Genomic DNA, 25,328 nt, shown 5'->3' on the forward strand with positions numbered 1-25,328 from the left:
AGCAGTGGTCCTAGATGGCAGCTTTCACCTAGAAATTTTAACTGGCCAAATGATATTGCACATGAGATGTTAATATTATTCCTTCCCCCTTTTTATAGTTAAAGTATTTATTGGTAACGTTAGCAGTTACATGCGTTTTTTGGGGCGAGGGGATCTGCTTCCTCTTTAACCCACCACCTAGTAGCAGTCTAGCTATAACAGTATAGTGTTAGTTATTAGGTAACAATCTGACCGTAGACAAGCCCTCTTTGGATCATAAGAACAGGATTTAAGATTTAGTAGTTCAAATACTGCTGCAAGGGAGACAAGGGTTGCTGGCAGACATTGCAGAATCCGGTTACATGTATACTGAACCCTGGCAGCATTCCCGCACAGATACACTGAAAGCGATACAGCTTTAAAACCTACACAAATAGATTTATAAAAGGGGAATGGGAGGTCTTAAAGGGCTGTTTAATGTTCGCAGAAAATATTGCTCTAGTCTACATCCAGTAAAACCAAACACATCCTAAAAACCCCTGCCTCAGGAGCACGCTCTAGAGCTATGCCACGCCTTTCGCATCTGGGTCTTACTTTGGCTGTCCTCAGCGCTGCCTGAACACATAAGAGGTTAGAGAAGACATTTTTCGAAACTTTACACAGCGTTTCCTGGTATTAGATATTGTCAAAGCACAAGAAAGGAAAACTACTTACAATGAGGTTCACTGCTGAACCGGTAGTGTGGTTGTGTGTGTATGTGTTTTTTCCCAGGCGTGGAACTTAGCCTTCCTTCCTTTTAGTCAAACCCGAACGAAGGGTCCTACGTAGTTTCCAGTAACCGACAACGTCTTCTCAAAACATGGCGGCTAGTGAAGTTAGGGTGACCGTGAGGCAGCCGCATCTTTCTCGTCAGGATCTGGCTACATTGGTAAGTTTTAGCTTTTAAAGTGTGAGAATTAAAGTTATGATTAAGGTTGACCAGGCTTTCCTGGATTCATTACCGTCTGTCCACAGTCCGAATTATGCGGAGAACTAGGAGTATCTAATGTACTAAACTGCAATATAATGCTGCCGACTTCTGTCTGATTTTCAGGATGTCTTTTGGAGATTCCGCTTATGTTTGTTATGTGTCTTAAAGATTTTCATCGCCCGCAAGTTTGCGCAGTTTAATTTTGTATGTCTAGTGAAGCTCTTGAATCTGTTAATACTCGTTTTTAAAAATCTGTAAATTTGTAGTGAATTAAACTTGCAGTTTTGTTTAAAGGTATTTTACCAATCAGATTATTTCTGAAATATGCACTTTACAGGAGAGGAGATTTTTTAAGCCTCCATACAGAGTTATCTAGATATTAGAAATACAAATGTCAAAAGTAAAGCCAAAGGAAAGTTCTAGTCTTTTCTTCATTTTGTGATTCATAATAAAATTTTTTTGCAGGATGTTACAAAGTTGACACCACTTTCACGGGAAATAATCAGCAGGCAAGCTACAATTAATATAGGTAAGAATAACTGCATGAATATGTACTTCTGTTGACCCGATTTGACTGCTTTCAGAAATATTTTATTTAGTGCAATTAAAAAAGTTATAGGAAGATTGAAAATGGAAGGAATATGTATTGTGAAACACATAAAACGTAATAGCTTGTAAAGAAATAATGTGCTGTATTATAAAGATTTAGGTATGAAAATCTACAGCTATTTTTTAAGGAGTTTAAAAGATATGTGAAAGGTCTGATGCACAGGACTGTTTTCTGAGTTTTCAAAAGTCTTTTTTTCTTGTTGGCTGCTTGTAAGAAGAGCATTTTTAATTGATCTCCTTAGTAATTGAATAAATTGCTTGTTTCAGTTTTTCCTGAGCCTAATGGACACAAGATTTGGAATTATTATAAGATTTTTGGAAGTTTTCCTATAATAGCATTGTAATCATAGATTCACTGTTTTTGGATGAGGCTTGGTCATAGTTATAGCTTTTTTTTCTGATGGGATATTGGAAATGATTTGTGGCATAGAAATTTTTTGTTGTGGCCCTTTGCAGGTACAATTGGTCATGTTGCTCATGGAAAATCCACAGTTGTGAAAGCTATTTCTGGAGTTCACACTGTAAGATTCAAAAATGAACTGGAAAGAAATATTACTATCAAGCTTGGATATGCAAATGCTAAGGTACAGAATATTTTGTGGAAATAAAATTAATTTTACTTTAATTGTCACTATACAAATGCCAAACCCAGTATTTTCTTTGCAATTTTTAGATATATAAACTTGATGACCTAGGGTGTCCTCGCCCAGAATGTTATAGATCCTGTGGAAGTAGCACACCGGATGAGTTTCCTACAGACATTCCTGGGACCAAAGGGAACTTCAAACTAGTCAGGTGATCATTCTTGTGCTGAATATGCCTTTTTGTTTTGTACTTGCAAAATAATTAATGAAGTTGAATATACAATCAAAAGCCATTTATTTCTGACAAAAATTGGGTTAGGAAGTAAGGTTTTAGCATTTTGAGATAGAACAGTTTATAAAAGTTGTTCAGTTTTTTAAAATCATTATTTAAACAGTTAAAATATGTATGTGTAATCTCACTAAAAGAGGATTATAAGGGCAATTAAAAGATGATGTTTCTTTTATGGAGGCTTCTTTTGTTTCCAAAAATTGTTCATTAGAACAATGAATATTCTTAGTTTCTTACACTTAATTCTTTACCGTGTTACTCTGTATATTTAGATGGGTGGTTATTGTGTGTTCTGATTTCCATGGAAACACTGTCAGTTCTCAACCAGATGAAGGATTTAGAAATTTTAGGATTTACACAAGGAAAGATGAGCTCTTAAAATGAATTTTTTAATGAATAATTTAGTTTTGTTTGTTTAAATGTCACCTTCCTTTAATTTAGATTTGCAGAGTGTTAGAGAACTGTTAGCAAATTGTCTTATGAACATTTCTCATTTTGTCAATAATAAATTGTTTTGTGTTTACTGTACTGAATCTGGTCACAAGTTTACCCCAACTCCATTAGAAAAAGAAAATCCTGTATTATGAGGTTCTTTGTCATAAAGCAAATCATATTTAAACTAAATTCCTTCATCTTTGGTACATAGCTTTTCTTTTTTTTTTTTTTTCCAATTGAGAGGATGTTACGTCTAAATTTATATCTGGACTTGTAACTGTTTTCTAACTTACCAGTATTTCTTTCTCTGAAACAATCTATTGTGGATATAATGGGCTAATTGTACATATATTTGGGAATCCAAGTTGACTTGGTTAAAGCAAATTTTTAGATGTCAGTATAATGGAAAATTTTAAGATTTAAGACTTAATGATGAGCTATTTAACATTACTCTAAAATATGATCTATGATAGATAAAATCAATAGGCTGTGTTCTAACAAAATTAGAAAATAACACTCTTGCAAACACTATGATCAAAAGACAAGCTCATATATGCAAGATAATTTTAGCATTTTTGTGGGCCTAGAATGTGGGAAGAATTTCTCAATTTTTAAGAGCTAATAAGTTCAACAAACAAGTAGGGAAAAGACATATAAGAGAAAATGAAATTGCTTTTCTTACTAAAATATGGCTTTAGAATCCATTGTATTCTTAGTATGGTTTACTAAGTATGTATCTTCAGTTTGGTTGAATTTGGGGTTTTTTTAGTTTTATTAGGTGTTAATGTTGAATAGATTATGTCAGCACATAACCATTTTCATCCACCTAGTGATTTTATTTTGAAGTTCTGGAAGCATACTGGGTTTTATAGTTGTTTATATTTTAGCCAAATTATTTTCAAAGTGATTAACTCTTAAGGAATTGATGAAATACATGTTTATTGATCTATCATTTCATTAACGATCATTTCTCATTGTTAGACATGTTTCTTTTGTTGACTGTCCTGGTCATGATATTTTGATGGCCACTATGCTGAATGGTGCAGCGGTGATGGATGCAGCTCTTCTGTTGATAGGTAAGTATATCAGAAGTGATTCATGCCTGTCATGGTAGTCTAATGGCTAAAGTCCTCGCCTTGTGTGCACTGTGATCCCATATGGGCACCGGTTCTAATTCCAGTGGCCCCGCTTCCCATCCAGCTCCCTGCTTGTGTGTGGCCTGTCAAAGCAGTGGGGGATGGCTGAAAGCCCTGGGACCCTGCACTCACATAGGAGATCTGAATAAGCTCCTGGTTCCTGGCTTCAACTAGGCATAGCTCTGGCCATTGTGGCCACTTGGGGAGTGAATCAACAGGAGGAGTATCCTCCTCTCTGCCTCTCCTGCTCTCTGTATATCTCACTTTACAATAAAAATAAATAAATCTTAAAATGATTTAAACAGATCAATTTGAGGTCAGTTTGAAATGAAATAGCTAAAGGAAAAGCCTAAAAATAACATAAATGGGAACTAATTAAGCATTTAAACTGTAAATGACACAATGTCAAATAAGGGGAGGCTGCTGTCTCAGAATGTTATGGTATGTAACATGCAAAAACGTCTTTTTAAAAATTAGCATTTTATTGAATTATGTAAGGTTGTTTCAAATTTTTGACAGAAGTACATGTTGACTTGCTTGTCTTAGTATCTGTTCATAGCACCTTCAGCATTAAGGGTTTTATATAGATGTTGGTTTCATTATGACAAAAGATGAATCAAAATGGAACATTTTCTGTCAATACTTGTGCTTTGATCTCTGTGTGAGCTGTTAGATGTTATTTTAGGAACCTGTTTGGAATTCATTGAAACTACTATGCCTTGGCTATCAGTTGTGATTCTGTAGAGTTCCTAAAACCCATGGTTTTAATAGTGTTAGAGCTACACAGAAGTCACATGGTTATAGTTTAATACAGGAAGACATAGATGAAGATCAGAGGGAAAGTTACATAATATCAAGGCAAACAGGGTTCCTTTGGATTACTTGTGTCCTATATCAGAGTACATAGCGTCCATACAAATTCCTACTAATTCCCTCATGAGGCCATCCAGGTAGTTTTGTTCTGAATTATCGTGTGGTAGTCTTAGAAGTTTAATTTGGGTCCCCTGGCTTCAACTTGTTTTGGCCCTGCCTGATAAGTCTGGAGAGTGAACCAATGAATACAGGCGTGCTTTCTCTCTCTCTCTGAATGTTGCTTTACCTTTCAAATCAGAAATTTTTCTTATTATTATTGGGCAGTCAGATATATGGAGAGGATGAGAGATGGAGGAAAATCTTCCCATCTGTTGATTCACTCCCCGAGTGACCACAATGGCCCAAGCAAAGCTAAGCTGATCTGAAGCCAGGAGCCAGGAACCTCCTCCAGGTCTCCCACACGGGTGCAGGGTCCCAAGGCTTTAGGCCGTCCTTGACTGCTTTCCCATGCCACAGGCAGGGAGCTGGATGGGAAGTGGAGCTGTCGGGATTAGAGCCCGCACACACATGGGATCCTAACATAAGCAGGGCAAAAACTTTAGCCACAAGGCTACGGAAACCTTTTTTGAAAGCATACTTGGGGAAGATCCTTGGCATGTAAAACAAAACATTTAGGGTAGTCTGTTGCTTATCACTGACGATAGTGTCCTTGTGTTTTTTGAGTCTCTCTTTGCCATTTGTTGTATGTAACAGTACTTCACAACTTAGTGCCTTAGAATCAGAGATAAAAATTTTCTGAGAATCAGGAATTTTACTATTTCTGGTTCAAGGTCTTTAGAATGGGTTCATTGCATAGTAAATATGTCAACAGGGACTTCTGTTACTGAGCGTCTGCTTTTATGCTCATTGAGTTAATTGTGATCACTGCTTACGTAGTTTCTATTTTGAGCCTGCTCCTCAGAAGCCAGAGTTTTTGGAACATGGTTTGAGAATTTGCCATGTTATTGACCCATCACACACACCAGGGTAAAAATCAGAAGGTGGGATCATAGAAGGGTGGTATGTTTTGTAAAGGTCAGCAGACAGCAATTGGGTTCCTTTTTTGGCTATGTGGAGATGAGCTGAAATCTTTTTTGTACCTAAGCAAAAGCTATTGACCCCAAGAAACAAATTGACTTCAGAATCCATAATTCTACTTTTTATATGTTATATACATTAGCTAGTAAATTATATATAGGATGAAAACTGGGAATTAAAAAGCTGGGAAGAATCAATGAAATTAGGAAAGGAATTTTAGATAGGTCATACTTTAAGACTTCTGTTAGGACCTAGTGTTTGTCTTGAGGAGGACATTGAGGGTTCTCTCTGTTGGGTGTCTACTAATTCTTAGCTACTCATCCTGCTTTTTGTCTTTCAATCTCTTTTAACATCATTTTAGCTGGAAATGAATCTTGTCCACAACCTCAGACATCTGAACACCTAGCTGCTATAGAAATTATGAAATTGAAACATATATTGATATTACAGAACAAAATTGACTTGGTAAAAGAAAGTCAAGCTAAAGAACAGTATGAACAAATTCTTGCATTTGTACAAGGTAAGAAACTAGAATGTGTAAGAGCTATGAATTATGCTGTTTAATCCAGCAATAATAGATTAGCCAGACTGGGTGATTTTATAAGAACTCTGTATTTATGTGCTTCTTGATGCTTTGGTACTTTGAGCAACCCAATACAAAATCTGCAATCTGTTCCTCAGTATGCAAATGTTGCTAGAAATGAAGTTAATTATCAGTGAAGAAGAATTTTTTAATTTATCCAGGCAGTATAATAGGTGAAAACAATTGTTTTTGGTTCATTTTGTAAAATATCTCTCTTTAAAGTATCTTTCTGTTACTGTTTTTGGCCTTGAGGGGGTTTTTTGTTGTTGATGTTTTGTTTTGTTTTTTAATTTATTTGAAAGGCAGACCTCTATAAGAGAGTTTGTCCATGTGCTAGTTCACTGCTCAGATGATTAAAATAGCCAGGACTGGGCCAGGCCAGTCAAAAAGATATTGAACTCCGTACAGGTGTCCCACTTGGGTGACAGGTCCTAGTGTCACTGTAACACAATACTACTTAACATGTTACAAATTCTTCAGTTTTTTCTTTCTCAGAAATATTGTCTTGTTTTTGAAGAAGATTTGATGTTTTGTTTTTGATATTTTATTTTTGTCATTGTTACTTATTTGAATGGCTGTGAAAGCTGTTGAGTATTAAAAAAATGCTATTTTTTATGATGTTTGGTCCATTCTATTGATTAGCATGTTTGAATCAATTATTCAGAGCTAAGGTTTATATGTTCAGCAGTCTTGGTTAAGTGAAAAATTTGTAATTCTGTCTTAGTTATTGAGATTTCTAAATTTTGTCCTAAAGGTACAGTAGCAGAAGGGGCTCCTGTTATCCCAATCTCTGCTCAGTTGAAGTGTAATATTGAAGTGGTGTGTGAGTACATAGTAAAGAAAATTCCAGTACCTCTAAGAGATTTCATATCAGAGCCCCGGCTTATTGGTATGGATTTCTCATATTGACTTTTGACTCTTCGGCTTTGTTTCTCTGCCTTGTTGCTAACACTTGTAAGAATATTTTCTTATGTATTCTCTGTTAATAAGGTACAAACTTCATTTGTCTATTGTTAAAAATTAAGACTATGTTTATGAAACTTAAGGGCATCATACTATTCTGAGTTAAGTGAAGAAATGAAAGCTTATATATTAAGATGAATTTGAGTATTAGCAGTGTTAGAGTGTGTTACAAAATGAGGGACAGAATCCGAAAGAAATGAGTGTTAATTTTCTGTGCTAGGTTGCAGTATATGGCATGTTATATATTAGTGGAGTAACATAAGTTGCTATGAAAACATGGAATTTTAAAGTTGTTAAAAGGTGATTTCAGTGTACCATTAACTGTAATTTTTGTTTTTTTTTTGTCACTGTTTTTAAAGATTTATTTACTTTTTATTGGAAAGGCAGATATACAGAATTGATGAGAGACAGAGAGGAAGATCCTTCCGATGGTTCACTCCCCAAGTGACTACAATGGCTGCAGCCGAGCCAGTCTGAAGCCAGAGGCAGGAGCTTCCGGGTCTCCCACATTGGTGCCGGGTCCCAAGACTTGGGGTCGTCCTCCACTGCTTTCCCAGGAAACAAGCAGGGAGCTGGATGGGAAATGGAGCTGCCAGGGTTAGAAACGGTGCTCATTTGAGATCCCTGCACACTCACAGCAAGGACATTAACTGCTATACAGTCATGCTGGGCTCATTAACTAATTTTTGAGTTTCTTTTTTAGGTTTGTATTATTGATATGGAAATAATGTGGTTATGTAGGTAGGCTTTCCATAACATAACATTTAATATAACTGGACCATTTGTTTATTTTCTGAACATGTTTCTTGCTTCATTTTGATAAACATTTTTTAAATGTGCTCACACATGCACAAATTAGATAATTCTGAGATGGGGATGTCTTTTTATTACCGAAGTCGTATAATGCAAGTGTTGAAGAAACTGAACACACTAAAAAAGCATGTATATTTTTTTGTCTCTTCCTACGTTAATATAATATAATGCAATACACATATGTGTGTGTATATATATACACATATGCACACATATAGATACATATATGCGCACATGTGTATTTTATTTTAAATGAGGATAAAGGTTGTACTATAAAAGATAATAGGACTGCCATAGATATCACAAAACTTTTGTCAAAATTTTGTTGTTACCATTACAAGGATATAGGTTCTTGGCAGGTTTGCTTACAAATGTTCTGTTTTCACTCTGTCCTCATATATGTGACACTGTTGTAACACATTTGCATCTGAGTATTTCTCTTTAAGAGACTCAATGGCTAAGTTGACTAATCCTTCACCCGCATGCACTGGGATCCAATATGGGCTCTGATTCATGGCCCAATTCCTCCACTTCCCATACAGCTCCCTGCCAATGTCCTGGGGAAACATTTAAAGATGGCCCAAAGCCTTGGAAACATGCACCCTCAGGGGAGACCAGAGGAGATTCCTCCCCCCTGGCTTTAGATCAGCTCAGCTCTGGCCATTGAGCCATTTGGGGAATGAATCAGTGGTTGGAAGATCTGTCTGTATCTCCTCTGTGTAAATTTGCCTTTTCAATAAAAATGTCTTTTTTAAAGTCAGACTGGATAATGATCCATTTTAATAACTGTGGCATATGTGTCTATAAAGCTGTATGTATTTTTATGTGTGGGAGAGAGCACCAATCAATCTCTTTATCTTGTGGTCCACTCCCCAAATAGCTGCAACAGCCAGGAAGCTTAGAACTCTTACCTGAGTATCTTGTATCATAGGCAGAGACCCAGCCACTTGATGCATTTATCTGCTACTTTACTTCCAGCCAGGCACATTTTCAGAAGTTTGGATATACACTTATATAAATGATTTTTCCAAACATATAATCTACATAGGCAAATGTATAATATAATAAATATATGCATGTTTATAGTTAGAATTTCAGCTTCAGAGACTGAAGAGTTCATAGTTTAGCATGAAATAATTACCCCTTTTCAAATATTTATAATGTGGTTGTTAATCATGTATTGTACTTCATAATACAGATAAACCATAGATTGTTACTGACTGATCACTGACTTTTAAGCTTTCTGTATTGAGTGAACCTATCATAATTGTTGGAGTGTAACTATATTTTAGAAAAGATGATCTGGGCCTGGCACAATAGCGTAGTGGTTAAGGTCCTCGCCTTGCATGTGCCGGGATCCCATATGGTTGCCAGATCTAATCCCAGCTGCTCCACTTCCTATCCAGTTCCCTGCCTGTGGCCTGGGAAGGCAGTCTGAGACAGCCCCAAACCTTGGGATCATGCACCAGTGTGGGAGACCTGGAAGAAGTTCCTGGATCCTGGCTTCGGATTGGCTCAGTTCCAGCTGTTGCATTCGCTTGGGGAGTGAACCATCAGATGGAGGATCTTCCTCTCTGTATCTCCTCCTCTCTGTTTATCTGCCTTTCCAATAAAAACAAATAAATCTTAAAAAAGAAAAAGATTATCTGAAAAAAGATGTCTTCTGATTTAAATAACAGAATGGATTTATAGTTTCTTTTTTTTTCCTCCTGTGTGATCCACAGTGATTAGGTCATTTGATGTTAACAAACCTGGCTGTGAGGTTGATGACCTTAAAGGCGGTGTAGCTGGTGGTAGTATTTTAAAGGGAGTTTTAAAGGTAAATCATAACTTAAGCTTACTTACTAAGATGAAAGATAATTATCACAAATTTTTAAATGACATTATTAAAGAAAATGTTTTATACTTTAATATGCTTTATCGTTTATGTCTAAACTGATAGGTTGGTTATACTGACTTAATTTTGTAGCTCTTAAACAATGTGTTGTGTAATTTGATATTTATTCCTTTTCTTGTAATGTTTGAAATTATTTTTGCAAATGCCTTTTTGCTTTAGCATTCTACATCCTGAGATTGTTTACGTTTAAATGGTCCAGAAACTTCGATTATTTGTTTCAGGTGGGCCAGGAAATAGAAGTTCGACCTGGTATTGTGTCCAAGGATAATGATGGAAAACTCATGTGTAAATCAATATTTTCAAAAATTATATCACTTTTTGCAGAACACAATGATCTACAGTATGCTGCCCCAGGTGGTCTTATTGGTAAGACTGTTTTTTTGTTTTACTAGTTCATCAGCTTTTATTTGTAGTTGTTTGGGCTATTTTTAAAAGAAAATCAGTAATCCAAGGAGTATGTTTCTAATTAGGCATATTAACATATTAAAATAATACAGTATTGTGAAGGCATTGGATGACTGATATTCATGTGGTTATTTTCTAATGCAAGTTCATAAAAATATGTATGATTATTCATAGCAGATACATAGGAATAATTTTCATCAGAGTTCTTTGATTTCATATTTAAGATACATTCACTGTAGTGTTATCTGTTTTAGTTGCTTATTTTTTTATAAAATGGCAAGTAGGACAAAAATATATTTTGTATTTATGGTGTCATAATTAAATGATCTTTTTGGAATTGCTAAAAGTATTTGATGGTTTTCTGATTGTTTACTATCCTAAAAATTGTCACTCTCCAAGAAAGACAAAATTAAGTGAGAAATCGTAATTGTCTTTTACTATAAGTGGATTTTGTTTTTAATTAATTCTTTTGATTGAATTTTGACTTTTGGTGTTTTCTTGAGAAATTAACCACTAACTTTGTAAGAACATTTGTGTTAATTTTTTTATTGTTTTATGTAAGGAATCTGTTCTGCACAGATTGTTTCTTCAAATGTTGTCATCTTATCCCTTCAGAGCTTCTTTCATATTTATTGCTATACTTTATGTCCCAGGTCCCTGAAATTGTTAGTTTCTCCTTTTTCTTTTCTTATTCAGATAATCTTATGCTCTTGAAGTTTACTGTTTTTTTTTTTTTTTTTTTTTTTTTGCCTACAATGATAATCATCCTACTGTTGAACTACTTTGGCACAGTTTTCATCTTTAGTATTAATATTGTGTCAGATTGTCCTCTTGGCTCTCTTACACAAATGTTTTAACTAATGTATTTTTCTGAGACATTGCCCTCATCATTTGACTTTTAAACTCTTTAATCTGTAATACATGTTGAAAGTGTTGACCTAGGTTGTTCTCTTGTAGTATTAATGTCTATCTCTTCAAAAACAGTTGTTTTTTACATTGCTTAAATTCTATGTATGTGCCAATCTTCCTGCTTTCACACGTTTTTTTCTTTTGAAAAAGATTGGCTTATTTTACTTGAAAGATTTATAGAGAGAAGACAAACACAGATCTTCCATTTATTGATTCTCTTGAAATGTTTTAAAAGGAGCTTCTTCTGGTACCAACTTTATTTAACCTTTAAAAAGGCTTAATGAAGATTGAGAAGATTTAAAAATATCAGAGATTAGTTTACAGCGTATTTGTTACAACAGATAAATCTGCAGGGCCTATTCATAGCTCAAGGCCTCCTTGTATGCCAGGACCCCATATGGGCACAGCTTCATGTCCTGTGTGCACCACTTCCCATCCAGCTCCCTTCTTGTGGCCTGGGAAAGCAGTGGAGGACAGCTCAAATCTTTGCGACCCTGTACCCGTGTGGGAGGCCCGAAGAGGCTCCTGGCTCCTGGCTTCCGATTAGCTTGGCTCAGGCCTTTAAGGCCGCTTGAGGAATGAACACTCAGATGGAAGATCTTCCTCTCTGTATTATCTGCCTTTCATTACTAAGAGGAAACTGCCTTTTATTTACAGTTTTTTCTTATATTTTCAGCAAAACTTTGCAGTTCTCTGCTTTTAGATAAAGCAGTGATTTTTTTTCTATAGGAATTTACACATCTGTTAAATATCACTGTTTGTGTGTGCTACATACTTTTCTGCTATGGCTAACTTTAGCTTTGAAGATATTTTAAGTAAAAATAACTTTAAATATTGGCATATATTTTATACTAGGTGTGGGAACAAAAATCGACCCCACATTGTGCCGAGCTGATAGAATGGTGGGGCAAGTGCTTGGTGCAGTTGGAGCTTTGCCAGAGATATTCACAGAACTAGAAATTTCTTATTTTCTACTTAGACGACTTCTAGGTGTACGCACAGAAGGGGACAAAAAAGCCGCAAAGGTAAATATCATTTATCATTTTAGTTTTACAAATGACACACTTATTTGGTGTTTCATTTTGTAATTGAAGGAAAGGTTAGTGAAAGTTTTCTATATGAAAGTTGTCATTCAGGTCAAAAATTAAAGCACAAGCAGCAATTTTATAACATGTTCTAAAATACAATGTAGTAATGCTTGTGATTCCAACAGGACTCATAATATTTATTTAGCAAAGGTGGGAAGTTTTACCAGCTATATTTGCCAGGATACAGGGAAATGCATACTTACATGCTCTGAAAAATAAATTTATAATGTTTTTACGTATCATTATGGTAATAGTTACTGAATTTTAGATGTCAATAGCTGTCCAGAATTTTAAAAAAGAATGATGTATTTTTCAATTAAAACTTCTCCCAAAAGTCTTGAAAAGATAGCCAGTTGATTACAGAGCAGTATTGATCTGTTTTTCTTTTCAGCACCAGACTTGTTATTACTAGCACAAATGAGTTTTCTACGTATTGCCTGTGAACTACATTACTTACTGATGATAGGAGCTTAAAATTTCATTGTTTCTGTCATTAAGTGTTTTGCATATTAGAGGAAAGTAATGGTTGTGGAAAGTAACAATTTATGAATCGTATGTTATCAAATTTGTGCTTGTCATTTTCTGAGTTCCTTAATGAAACAATCTCAAAAATATTGAACTGAACCTGAGTGGTAATATTAACCTAACATGTATGCCTGATTAAGAGAATCTGGGTTTGTTTCCTGTCACCAGCTACTGATTCTAGTTTCTTGCCAGTTCAGACCATGGTTGACTTTAGTGATGGATCTAGTAATTGAATGTCATGTTAGGGGCATTTAGGGAGGAAATCAGCAGGTGGGACCTTAAGAGTACAAGTATATTTTCTCTGTCCCATCTCTGCTGTTTCCCTTTTTCTAAAAATTATTTAATCACAGCTGTTTGAATTAGATGATATGTGTTAGTTTTATGTAAGCACTAATTTTTAGTTAGTTTATATTACATGAATGAATTAGACCTCCAAATCTATTTAACTGCTGTGCCATATGCCTTTGAAAAAGTTATCAAACCCTGTTAGTATTAAAACCCCTACAGAAATTCTGAGCTTAATACAAGTTGTAACTTAGGAGAAGTCTATGGAATGCTACATTCATCTTTTGTTTTTTAGTAGGTACATTTCAAAATTTAAATTTGTTAGCAATGTTTTTCTATTGATTTCTAGAAGGCAGCTAAATTTCCAGGTTATTTTTGAGTCATATTCTAGGTTTAAATTTTTGTTTTTTCTTAATATTATTTCTCTAGGTACAAAAGTTATCAAAGAATGAAGTGCTAATGGTGAACATAGGATCGCTGTCTACTGGAGGGAGAGTTAGTGCAGTCAAGGCAGATCTGGGTAAAATAGTTCTCACAAATCCTGTGTGCACAGAAGTAGGAGAAAAAATTGCTCTTAGCCGAAGAGTTGAGAAACACTGGCGGTAAGTTTTTAGATTTGGGCTCATTAAGAAAAAACTAGTTTCTTAGGGCACTTAGTTCTTGACTGTGTGCTAATACATTCTTTCCTGAATTTTATAATTCTTGTGTCTTAAAATTTGAACTGCATGGTTGGATGACTGAAATTTCCAAATGTTTAAATCAGTCTTTTACACCAAAAGTATGGTTGGATTTCCTTCAGTCTTAGACACATTGAGAACAAATTTTAACAATTTGGGCCCAGCGCAATTGCCTACATGCTAAAGTCTTCTCATTGAATGTGGCAGGATTCCATATGGGTGCTTGTTTTAATCCTGGTAGCTCCAGTTCCCATTCAGCTCCTTGCCTGTGGCATGGGAAAGCAGTCAAAGATGACCTCAAATCTTGTTACCCAAACCTGCGTGGGAGACCCAGAAGAGGATACTGACTTTGGATCGGCTCATCTCTAGTCATTGTGGTCACTTGGAGAGTGAATTAGAGAGCAGATCTTCCTCTGTCTCTCCTCCTCTCTCTATATGTTGACTTTAAAAAAAAAAAACAATTCAGTGTTGGTGATTCAGTTATCTTTGACTTTTAGCATATGTGTGAACAGGGACATACAGTCTTTGTATAAAAACACACAAGCTTGTTATTTTTGAAAACTAAAATAGGGTACATATTTTGAATTTCTATTAGTATTGCCTTTCTTGAAACTAAGGATGTTCTTGATTAGAACAAATTCAGAATTTTAATACTGTTAATATGCTATAACCTATATATTATCAGCTTAAAATTTTAAAAATATATACAGTATGTCCTTTGTGCTGTTTTTCTTGGTTCTAGCTCAGTATCAGTATATTTTATTTCATTTTATTTACTCCTTTATTTAAAATTTTATTTATTTTCATTGGAAGGGAAGATTTACATAGTGGAGGAAAGAAAGATCTGTTCACTGCTTTACTCCCCAGATGGCCACAGTAGCCGGAGCTGAGCCAATCTGAAGCTGGGAACCACGAACCTCTTCCAGTTTCCCACACAGGTGCAGGGTCCCAAGGCCTTGGCCCGTGCTCCACTGCTTTCCCAGGCCACAGGCAGGGAGCTGGATGGCAAGTGGAGTAGACAAGATATGAACTGGTACACATAAAAGTTGCTGGTGTATACAGGCAGAGGATTGGTCGATTAACCTATCATGCTGGCCTCCTTTTATATTTTGGTTTGTCTTATTAAGCTCCTTTAATGTGTAACTTTATTTCAACATGAGTTAATATTTAAGGAATACTGTTTAGTTAGTAATATGTTCTGCAGTTGGGTTAGTTTGATACTGCCTCTGACTCAATTGAGATCAGTGTATTGTTCGCCAGAACACTTTATAGTTGATTGGTTAATATCAGAAATATTCACATCTAGTTTAAAGCAGCTAAGTTTTGAGGTTAATTTTGTGTATGGGATAATGTATTGCCCAATTTTACTGTTATAAACTTTTCCTACTCTCTCAGGAAATAGTAAATCTTTGGCGGAATTCTTAATCTCACCAGATTTATCATTTGATATTACTCTGATATTTACTTATGTACTATTTGAATTCCAAGATGTCTGTGCTACTGGGATTTATAACCCAGATTGTCCTCCATTAGCCCTTGAGAATTTTTTCAGCCTTGCTTCTCTTTTCTTTGAAAATACCTCATAAATGTTTGAACATTTCTTTATTGTCTGATTTAAAATGCTGGAAGTTTTTTTTTTTCTTTCCCCTTGGATTATTATTATTTTTTTTTATTGTTGCTTACATTGTATTATGTAGTACAGTTTTATAGGCGCTGGGGATTCCCCCCACCCCTCCCATACCCCTCCCCCCATGGTGGATTCCTCCACCTTGTTGCATAACCATAGTTCAAGTTCAGTTGAGATTCATTGCTTGCATTTTGCTTCATGGAATCCCCTATTATTCTGTGTTTAGGTAAGGATTATTATAGTAATTTTTGACAGATTTTTAAGTGCTGGAGATGAATAAGCAAGGAAACATCCTTGTACAATATATACAGACATATGCATAAACATACATTTTTAATTTAATTGTACACTTTATTTCTAGAATTATTTACTAAATTTATAGTTTCTATTTTTTAGTTTGTATAAACCATATCCTCCTCATTTTATGTATAATTAATTCAGTTGCAGAAAAAGGTTCTTTCCTTTCTCAGTGACTTTCATGCTTGACTAAACATGACAAAATACTTTAAGTTCTTTCTGTCTCCCTGATTTTTGAGGTCTTCTGCAAATTCTTTTTAGCCTAGCGTTTTCTGTTATTATTTTTTTTTATTTCCATGGCAATTCATATTACTCCAAAAGTTTTTTTATGCCGACCCTCTTTTTCAAACTTTGTCCTTGTCCTTTGGAAATCTCTTAACCATTTATCATCTAAGGTTTACCTAATATCGAACATGATAAATTTTGTTATTTGAATAATTTTATGATACTTTATATTCTCGTTCCTTTGTTATGCAGTGTAAGAATTTACAGCATACTTAATACCTTGAAAGAATATGATTATATATGTATAATATATCTATTATTTTTAAAATTTTACTTATTTGAAAGTTGGAGGAAGTAATGAAGACTTTTCATATACTGGTTCAGTCCCCTTAAGGACACAGCACTGATGCAGGTGTAACCCAGTTCACATGCGCTTGCTTTCAACAGGTACATCAGCAAAGAGGTGTATCAGAGCAGTAAGAATTCATGCCTATTCATGATGTCCTACCTGATGCCTAACCAATTATACCATGATTTTGATACCTAGAAAATTTTGAGCTTTTGTGTTTGTGTCAAGGCTCTTCACATCTGGGAGTTTTGGGAATTTTTTAAGCCCTCTTTTCATCTCTTCTGTCTTAGGTATTACTCTAATACATAAATTTGGTTTTTTGTTTTGTTTTGTTTTTATTATGTTTATTACAAAGTCAGATATACACACAGGAGGAGAGAGAGAGAGGAAGTTCTTCCGTCCAATGCTTCATTCCCCAAGTGAGTGCTGGTATTGCACTGATCTGAAGCCAGGAGCCAGGAACTTCTTCCAGGTCTCCCACACAGGTGCAGGATCCCAAAGCCTTGGGCCGTCCTCAGCTGCTTTCCCAGGCCACAAGCAAGGAGCTGGATGGGAAGTGGAGCTGCCATGATTAGAATCAGCACCCATGTGGGTTCCATGCGTGTTCAAGGCAAGGGCTTTAGCTGCTAGGCCATGCTGCAGGGCCCATAAATTTATTTTTTTTAACAAATCCTTGCATCCTTTAGGCTTTACTTGTTTTTATTCTTTTTTCTTCTTGCTTCTCTGTTGGGAAATTTCTAAAGCCTGTCTCCAAGTTTGCTGCATTTTTATATTGACATTTACTCTTTTACTTAAAGACTTATTCATTTTTGTTGGAAAGTCAGATATACAGAGAGGAGGAGAGACAGAGAGGAAGATCTTCCGAACGATGATTCACTCCCCAAGTGATCACAACGGCTGTTGCTGCACTTATCCAAAGCCAGGAGCCAGGAGCCTCTTCTGGTTCTCCCACGCGGGTGCAGGTTCCCAAGGCCTTGGGCTGTCCTTGACTGCTTTCCCAGGACACAAGCAGGGAGCTGGGTGGGAAGTGGGGCTGCTGGGATTAGAACCAGTGCCCATATGGGATCCTGGTGCATGCAAGGCAAGGACCTTAACAGCTACAATATCACACTGGGCCCTACTCTTGCTCTGTAAGTTTTCAGTTCAGTTTTATTTTTATCTTAGTGTATTTTGGCTCTTTTTATAATTTGGCTCATAAATTGTTTTCTTGGTTTTCTTTATATTTCTGTACATGTTTTTTAGTTTTAGGGTGTATTTTTAGGACATTTCTATGTCACTTAAGTCTGAGGCATGTGGGTTTTTTGTTTTGATTTGTTTTGTTTTGTTTTGTTTTGGTTTGGTTTGATTATAGATTTCCAGAAAATACCATGTTTGTATGAATGGACCTTATATATTTCTTTGTATACTTATCTTTTTTGGTAAATTAGTTGAGACTATGACTCCTGTGTATAGTAGCCTTATGTAGAAGTTATCTTTTAATAATTGGTTCAAATAGAAGTCTGTAACTCAGATCTTTTCAGAAAATGTCTTTGTAACTGTATTTTTTCTTCTGTTTTTCTCATTGACATTTCTTGTTGTAATTTGCCTGAGTCTTAACTTCATTGTCTCTTTGAGAAAGCTTTGCCTTTAATCTTTGTTTTCAGAAACAATGTGATAGGGCTATTTATCTTGCAGCCCAACACTGCTTTCAGCAGCTGCTGCTGTTATATTCAAACTTAGGCACCAGATGCCAGTTGCTATCAAGTTCAAAGTCATGCATAACAAAACCCAATTCCTTGAGAGCACAAACAAACTAAAATATTCTGTGTACAACATTTAAGTTTGTTATTTGTTTAGACATATTTTTATCAGAGGCTTTGTCAAAATTAGGAATGCATTTTCTGGGGATTAAAGGACAATGAAATGTATTAAAGTGGTACCATCTATTTTATCTGGTGAAGTTTTTAAGGGAAATTGAAATTTACTTACCACCTAGTTTTGAATGGTAGGAATAGTGAGATAATTAGATGAACATACACATAATAGCAGCTTTCTTATTTTGCCAGCCAGAACCTACTTATAAGCCAGAAAATTATGAGGAAATAATACTCTGAAATGGATTTTAAATTGATCAATTCTTATATTTTCCTTTTGTAGTTTAATTGGTTGGGGTCAGATAAGAAGAGGAGTGACCATCAAGCCAACTGAAGATGATGACTGAAGAAGCAGAGTTAGTTCGTTTGAATAAAGTCAGTTTCTCTTAGCATTTTAGGAATATATTTTTAAAATCTTAGGGAATACATTTTGAAGTTCATTATTGTAATGGAAGTTTTCAAGTTACTATCTTTTTGTGACAAAAATTTAACCTCTACTGCTTAAATGGTAAAGAAAAATTGTTACTGATAATTTAATATACTATTAAACAGATGTTGATTATTGCCAAAAGTTTTCATATTTAGATGTTTGCTGCTTTATTGAAACTGCTTGTTCCAAGTGCCTTTTGCTATATTACAATAACCGTTTTTATCTACTTAAAATAAAGTTTTCTTCTCAGTTTTTTCATGACATTTGAGTATTTGCACAATTAACTGCTGCCATCAACAAAAATTTAAAGATGGGAAGAGCCATGAGGTTGACTTCCCTTTTTCTTCTGTTGGTTTCTCTTTAAAATTTCAAGTGAGGGGCCCAGCAGCATAGTGCTCGCCCTGAGCGTGCCAAGATCCCATATTGGCACTGGTTCTAATCCTGGCAGTTCCACTTCCCATCTAGCTCCCTGCTTGTGCCCTGGGAAAGCAGTTGTGGACGGCCCAAAGCCTTGGAACCCTGCACTCGCCTGGGAGACCTGGAAAGAAGTTCCTGACTCCTGGTTTCAGATCGGTGCACCACTGGCCTTTGGGTCACTTGAGGAGTGAATCATTGGATGGAAGAACTTCCTCGCTATCTCTCTTCCTCTCTGTATATCTGACTTTGTAATAAAAATAAATAAATCCTTTTAAAAAAATTTCAAGTGAGAAGAAAATTTGTCCAAACAAAATGTCTTTTAGAGCTTTCGTGTTTATAGAGAAACCATTCTTAAACTCCCTTCTGAATTAAAATATAGAAAACTTGGTACATTTCTGCTTTTACTCAGCCCAACATTTGCTTTGGGCCAGACTCAGAAATCCAGGAAGACTTTTTTATGGAGTAGGCTGTTAAATCAGGTGCTTTTAAGTGAGGACCAAGGTATTTTGCTGCGTCTTAATGTTTGTCCTAACAGTTTAATGTAGATATATAATGTTACTACTTTTTCTGTTATCAGATAATTCATCTTTATTTGATAAGCTGTTAGAAGTTTGAGAAAATAGGACTTAAAGAAGACACAATGCTGGCTTTAAATAATTGGCATTCAAAAGAAGTAAGGGATATTAAATGTTTTACTAGGCAATATTTTAACAGGTAAACTGGCAGACTGTCAGGGAAAGGTGCACCTTTGTGGTTCACAACTGATTTGACTAGCACAGTTTTCCATGTTATGACTACAAACACATAAGCATAAATTTTATATACTTGGTGTATGTGTCATAGCAGTAACAATTTTAACATTGCTTGACACATTGGGACATTTAATATTTTATTTTTAGAAAAGATAAGAATCTGGTTTTACCTTAGCTTAAGCTAGAATTAACAGTGCTTTTAATCTGTTGTAATACATCACAGTAGTAATGGTAACAAAAGCTGGGTCAGACTCAATTCTCAGTGCTAGGGACTCTGGCTAAGGGCACTGCTGCCACAAGGTAGGTGAGTCCTGGGATCACTAAACTTGAAGGCAAGTGAGGGACAGACCTGGTGGTTGGAGGTGAGAGTCCATAAGAAGTATTTGGGTGAGACTGATTCATCAGCCCACATGGGAGTTGTGAGATGGAGTGTGGTACAGAACATAGCTGACTGCCCACACGAAAGCAACGGCTGGGATTCTGTCTGGCAGGGCTAGAAGCTAGTACCTCACTTTTGAAACGGGATGGGTTACATTTGGCAAGGTCAAGAGAACCAGATCTGGGGGTAGATTCTGCCGGGGAAGAGAGGGCCCAGCCCTGTGAAAATATAAGTCCTGGTTAGCTTAAGAGTTGGGATGGTAATTGGCTGACCTAGGAGTAGCGATGGAACCCACTGACATTCAGGGGTGCTAAGATTGGAAGCAGGCTGCAGACCCTGCAGGTGTATCCTAAAACTGTGTGAGGTGGACTGGGCTGCAATATCCTCCAGTTAATACAAAGGCCAAGATTGAGTGGCAGGCTATGCCAGTCAAGGGCCTAGCACCTGCTGGAGCATGTGAGATCTGGGTCTGGGAGAGGGCCAAGTGGAGGAACCTGGGAAGCCCATATTGGGTTCACAGCTCCCGCTGGTGAGCACCTGTTCCAGACCTGGGAGTTGGGCAACCTAATTAGAGTACCTCCAACTGATGCCTATTTGGTTTTAAAGGGGGGAGTGAACCAGAAAGGGCCAAACTAACCTAAGTTCACAGGGAAGAGCAGAAACCAGGCTGGAGCACAGGTCAAGCTGGGCTAGGTTGTCACACCTACCAAGTTGCATGAACCTGGGAGGGGAGCATTCAGAGCAGGGCCAGGTTCCAGCACCTGCCAGTGAGTGGTGAGGCTTGGGGTAGGCTGGATCAGCACATGTTGCAGTATGCAAAGATTAAGGTCATGACAGATGAGGGTTTAAGCCAAACTGGATCAGAGCAACTAAATGTATTACTGGGAACAGACCTGGTTGGGAACTAAGGGGATGCCCTAGCTGGGTTGTGGTTCCCATTGGTAAGCATGGGGTTAAAGAGGGAGATGTGTTCTGGACTGGACATGCCTGAAGCCGAATGTGAGCTGTACCTGCATGTGGACCAGGCTAGACTGGGCAGTAACTCCCAGCAGTAATAACCGGAATGGGTTGAAGGTCACTCAAGAAAGGCCATTGTTCCTGCTAGGTCATCAGGTGGACTGAGTAGAACTGGTGCATGGACCCACTCATGTGGGTGAGTTCTAGCATTGGAAGAGGTTCTGATGGAGGAGCCCAGGAAACTTCTCTGTCTGGACGCAGTCCATGCAGTTGAGCACAAGAACCAAGATAAGGAGCAGACCATACCAGACCAGGGACTGTACCCACTGGCATACATTGGGCACAGGTTGGAGGCAAGCCAGGCAGGACCAGTTCACATCACCTACTGGTGAATCCAAGCAGCAGAATGGAGTGTGAGTGGAGCCAGACTGAGTAGCAACACACACCAATAGATATTTCAGCTGACTGGACATTTCAGCTAGCAGGGCTGGGCTGGGCTAGGCTTTAGCTCCCACAAACTTGAGCTGGAATTGGTGTTGGGCTGGGCCAAACTATAACACCCACTGGCAAATGCGAGGCAAGGTGGGACATGCCAGAGTTGACCTGGCACCCAACCAGAACACACGAGATCCAGGGGAAGAGGGTAAAGCTGGTAGGGTATGTGGCGGGCTCCCTTGCTGGTCAACCACTCCCACTGGAAAGCATGAGTTGGGATGGGGCAGACCAGACCACTCAGAGTGACAACACCTATTGGCATCATGTGAACTAGATGAGGGAAAAGCCAGACTGGGCTGAGTGGTCCTACTGGTGGAAACACAGGTCAGAATGGGGGAGGGGTGGTTGGGCTCTGCTGCAGTATCACCTAGTAGATGCTAGCATGGGGGGCTAATTCTGTCAAGCCAAACTGCAAAACCACCTGGAGAGTACAGGATCCAGGAGTTGAAGTGGGCCCAGTAGGGAGAAGGACTTGTGCAGGCATGGGTAGACAGACAGTGGAACCCACCAGCACGTGTTCGGGCTGGATAGAGGCTGATTGTGTTGAACTAGGCTTCAGTGCCCATTGACATGTATTGTAGCTGCATGGGATGTGGGACAGACTGGACCAGTCTGCTGTACATACTGGCAAGCACGGGAAGCAGAGCAAGAGACAGTCCTGGTGAGGAATTTTGGAGTTGCCCCAACTAGGCTGCATCTCCCACAGGTCTGTGTGGCTAAATGTGTGATGGTAGGATTGGGATGGGCTCCAACACCCATTGGTTTGTGTAGAAGGCAGGGCTGGAGACAGAACTGGCCCAGCAATTGCAACTACCAGCATATGCATAGGCTGATTGGGGCGATGGATGTGTCAGACCTTGTATTGGCAAGCAGACCCATCTAGCATCATTTCAGACAAAATTTTGTGGGGGATCCCCACAATCAAACTGCTGAACTCAGAACCCCAAACATGAAGAAAATTGCAGGTACCATGTTCTGACAACGGAGTCCATGTGTCACAGCTGAACCTCCTCAGTGGCTCAGATGGATCAGTGGACAGCATTCCAGGTACACATGGAGGATATGGTAGTACATTAGAGCCTGCAGAAGACACCTAATACCACAACAGAGGACAAAACAAATCAATCAGCTACCCCAGCCTGAATATGTTGGCAGTGAAAATCTGGGCAGGTGGAGATGCCAAGGTGGACTATGTCAGCCAATGGACTCTTCAATAATTTCATTGTGCTTGAAATGGCAAAATTGGCAACAAATCAGAACACCTGAACTATCCAAACCACTTGAGTGCTGCCCTCAGACCCTGGGATGGCTGGGAAAGTGGGTGTGGCTTTTCCTCTTTGTCTCTCCTCCCAGACACAGGAAAGAAAAAAGAGAATGTGGAAACAACGGTATTACCCACTTTCCTGCAACCCTTGACCCTTTTCCCTTATCAACTATATAGAGATCATAAAAATGAAAAAAAAATATATATGTATGTTAAAAATACTGTGTCATTAAGAGAATGTGTTTCATTTGCTTTTTAATCTCACATACATATAATCTGAATTTAATTATAGTATTTATATGTGATTTTTACCACTAGACTTATCACATGTAGGAGTGGCAACCTAGAATATGTTTATATATATTTTCTGTTTATAACTAAAGTCTTCAAATTGTGTGTTTTATAATATAGGTAGGTTTTCCAAAAAAGCCATTGTTTCTGTTGTTTATACAGATACATCAATTTAATGTAATGTATTGGTTCAAGTGATAGATTCTTCTCAATAACCTCTTCCAAAAAATTTTATAATTGAAAATATTTTTTCCGCACAGATTTTAGCTACATTTGTTTGATATGCAAGGGAAATTTTAGAACTCCCTTACAGTTGTGGAGTTTTGGATGCTAAAGTAAAAAAAAAAATCACGTAGAATCAAGCACAGTAGCCGACTTGCCCTCACCTTGCATGTACTAGGATGCCACATGGGCACCAGTTCATATTTCAGCTGCTCCACTTCCCTTTCACCATGCTTGTGGCTGGAATGCAGTGGAGGATAGCCCAAGCCTTATGACTCTGTATCCCTGTGGGAGACTAGGAAGAACTTCCTGGCTCCTGGCTACAGAGGGGCCTAGCTCCAACTGCTGTGGCCACTTTGAGTGAACCAACAGATTGAAGATTTTTGTCACTTCTTCTCTTTATAAATCTGACTTTCCAATTAAAATTAATAACTATTTCCCAAAAAAATCAGAGTTGTTTTTATGTATTCTGTGAACATATTTCTGTTTTTGTAAAGATTTTTTTTCAATTTTTTATTGGAAAGATTTAGAGAGAAAGAGAACTAGAAAGATCTGTCTGCTGTTTCACTCCCTAAATGGACACCATGGCCATAGCTGAGCTGAGCTGAAGTCAGGAATCAGAAGCTTCTTTTATGTCTGTCATGTGGGTACAAAACCCCAAGGTCTTGGGCCATCCACCATTTTTTTTTTAAGGCCACAAGCAGGGAAGTGGAGCAGAAGTGAAGCAACCAGGTTAAGAATTGGATTAGAACAGAATAAGAATGTGATCCGGTCTGTGCAATGCAAGGAGATTGGCCATTGGGTTAGCTCACATGGCCCTACTGGAGTATTTTTAATACATTGAAAACTGCCAATCTACCCCTGCTAATAATCTACTTAGTTTCTAATACTTTCATAACATTGGTGGCAGTAATTTGCTAAAGAATTATAGATGACTATTCCATGATTGGCTTTTTAAAACAAATAAAAATAAATTTTTCCTTTTTTTTTTCTTTTTCCTACTTGGAGTGATTCAGTGAAGGCCTGTGGACCTTGTCATTTTGGGAGAAATTCTTGGTTTTGCCAGGCATCTCTCTCTCTTTATTTTGTCAAAGATAATGTGAAAGAAAGGAAAAAAAAAATGTTTTTTTTTTTTCTGCTGCATTCACTGCCATATGGTTGTAAAGGCTTTGAGCTGGGCCAGTACAAGCACTTGGCTTTGGTTTTCCCAGGCATTTTAGCAGGGAACTGATCCCAGATCCACAGAACAGCTAGGTCTTACTACTGTAGTTTGAATAGCTTTACCTGCTAAGTTATAGTGATAAGTAGATGTGCATTTTTTCTTCTTTAAAATGAGTCTTGTACTTTTTCAAAAACTTGCCCATTTCACATAAGTGATTCTTTATTTAGTAATTATTAATGATGTTCATTCATTAGATTTAAAGTTATATTATACAGTGATGTGGTCTGTTGAACTTCTGAGGAAGAGTTTCTACCTGCTGGTTCACTTCCTAAATGGCTTCAGTGTTTGGAAATTAGGTGACCATGAACTTACTTGGGGCCTCCCAAGTAGTTGCAGTCTGCCCAGAACTTGGTCCATCCTTTCTTGCTTTTCCATGTCACAGGCAGAAAGCTGGATGGAAAGGGGAGCAGCTGCAAGATGAACCAGCCTTTGTATTTGATCCTGGTGCTTATAGGCCTTGTAACGTCTTTTCTATTCCTAGTAAATTTTCACTTTGTATTAGTGGACATTT

The 25,328-nt window shown here is 37.4% G+C and overlaps 1 protein-coding gene across 1 annotated transcript; it reads left to right on the top strand.

Moving 5' to 3' along the window:
• Positions 1-834: 834 nt before the first annotated feature.
• Positions 835-19,060, top strand: LOC121151249 (eukaryotic translation initiation factor 2 subunit 3, Y-linked-like). Its single transcript, XM_040972528.1, has 12 exons — positions 835-907; positions 1,415-1,478; positions 2,015-2,142; positions 2,232-2,353; positions 3,848-3,942; positions 6,254-6,412; positions 7,230-7,364; positions 9,976-10,070; positions 10,370-10,514; positions 12,318-12,487; positions 13,790-13,962; positions 18,672-19,060. Exons 1-12 carry the CDS (start codon positions 839-841, stop codon positions 18,733-18,735), a joined length of 1,419 nt encoding a protein of 472 aa, XP_040828462.1. The 5' UTR covers positions 835-838; the 3' UTR covers positions 18,736-19,060.
• The last annotated feature ends 6,268 nt before the right edge of the window (positions 19,061-25,328 follow it).

This window comes from Ochotona curzoniae, unplaced genomic scaffold (assembly GCF_017591425.1).
Source record: "Ochotona curzoniae isolate NIBS_2020 unplaced genomic scaffold, NIBS_Ocur_1.0 contig_2311, whole genome shotgun sequence".
In the NCBI taxonomy this organism is placed as follows: Eukaryota; Metazoa; Chordata; class Mammalia; order Lagomorpha; family Ochotonidae; genus Ochotona; species Ochotona curzoniae.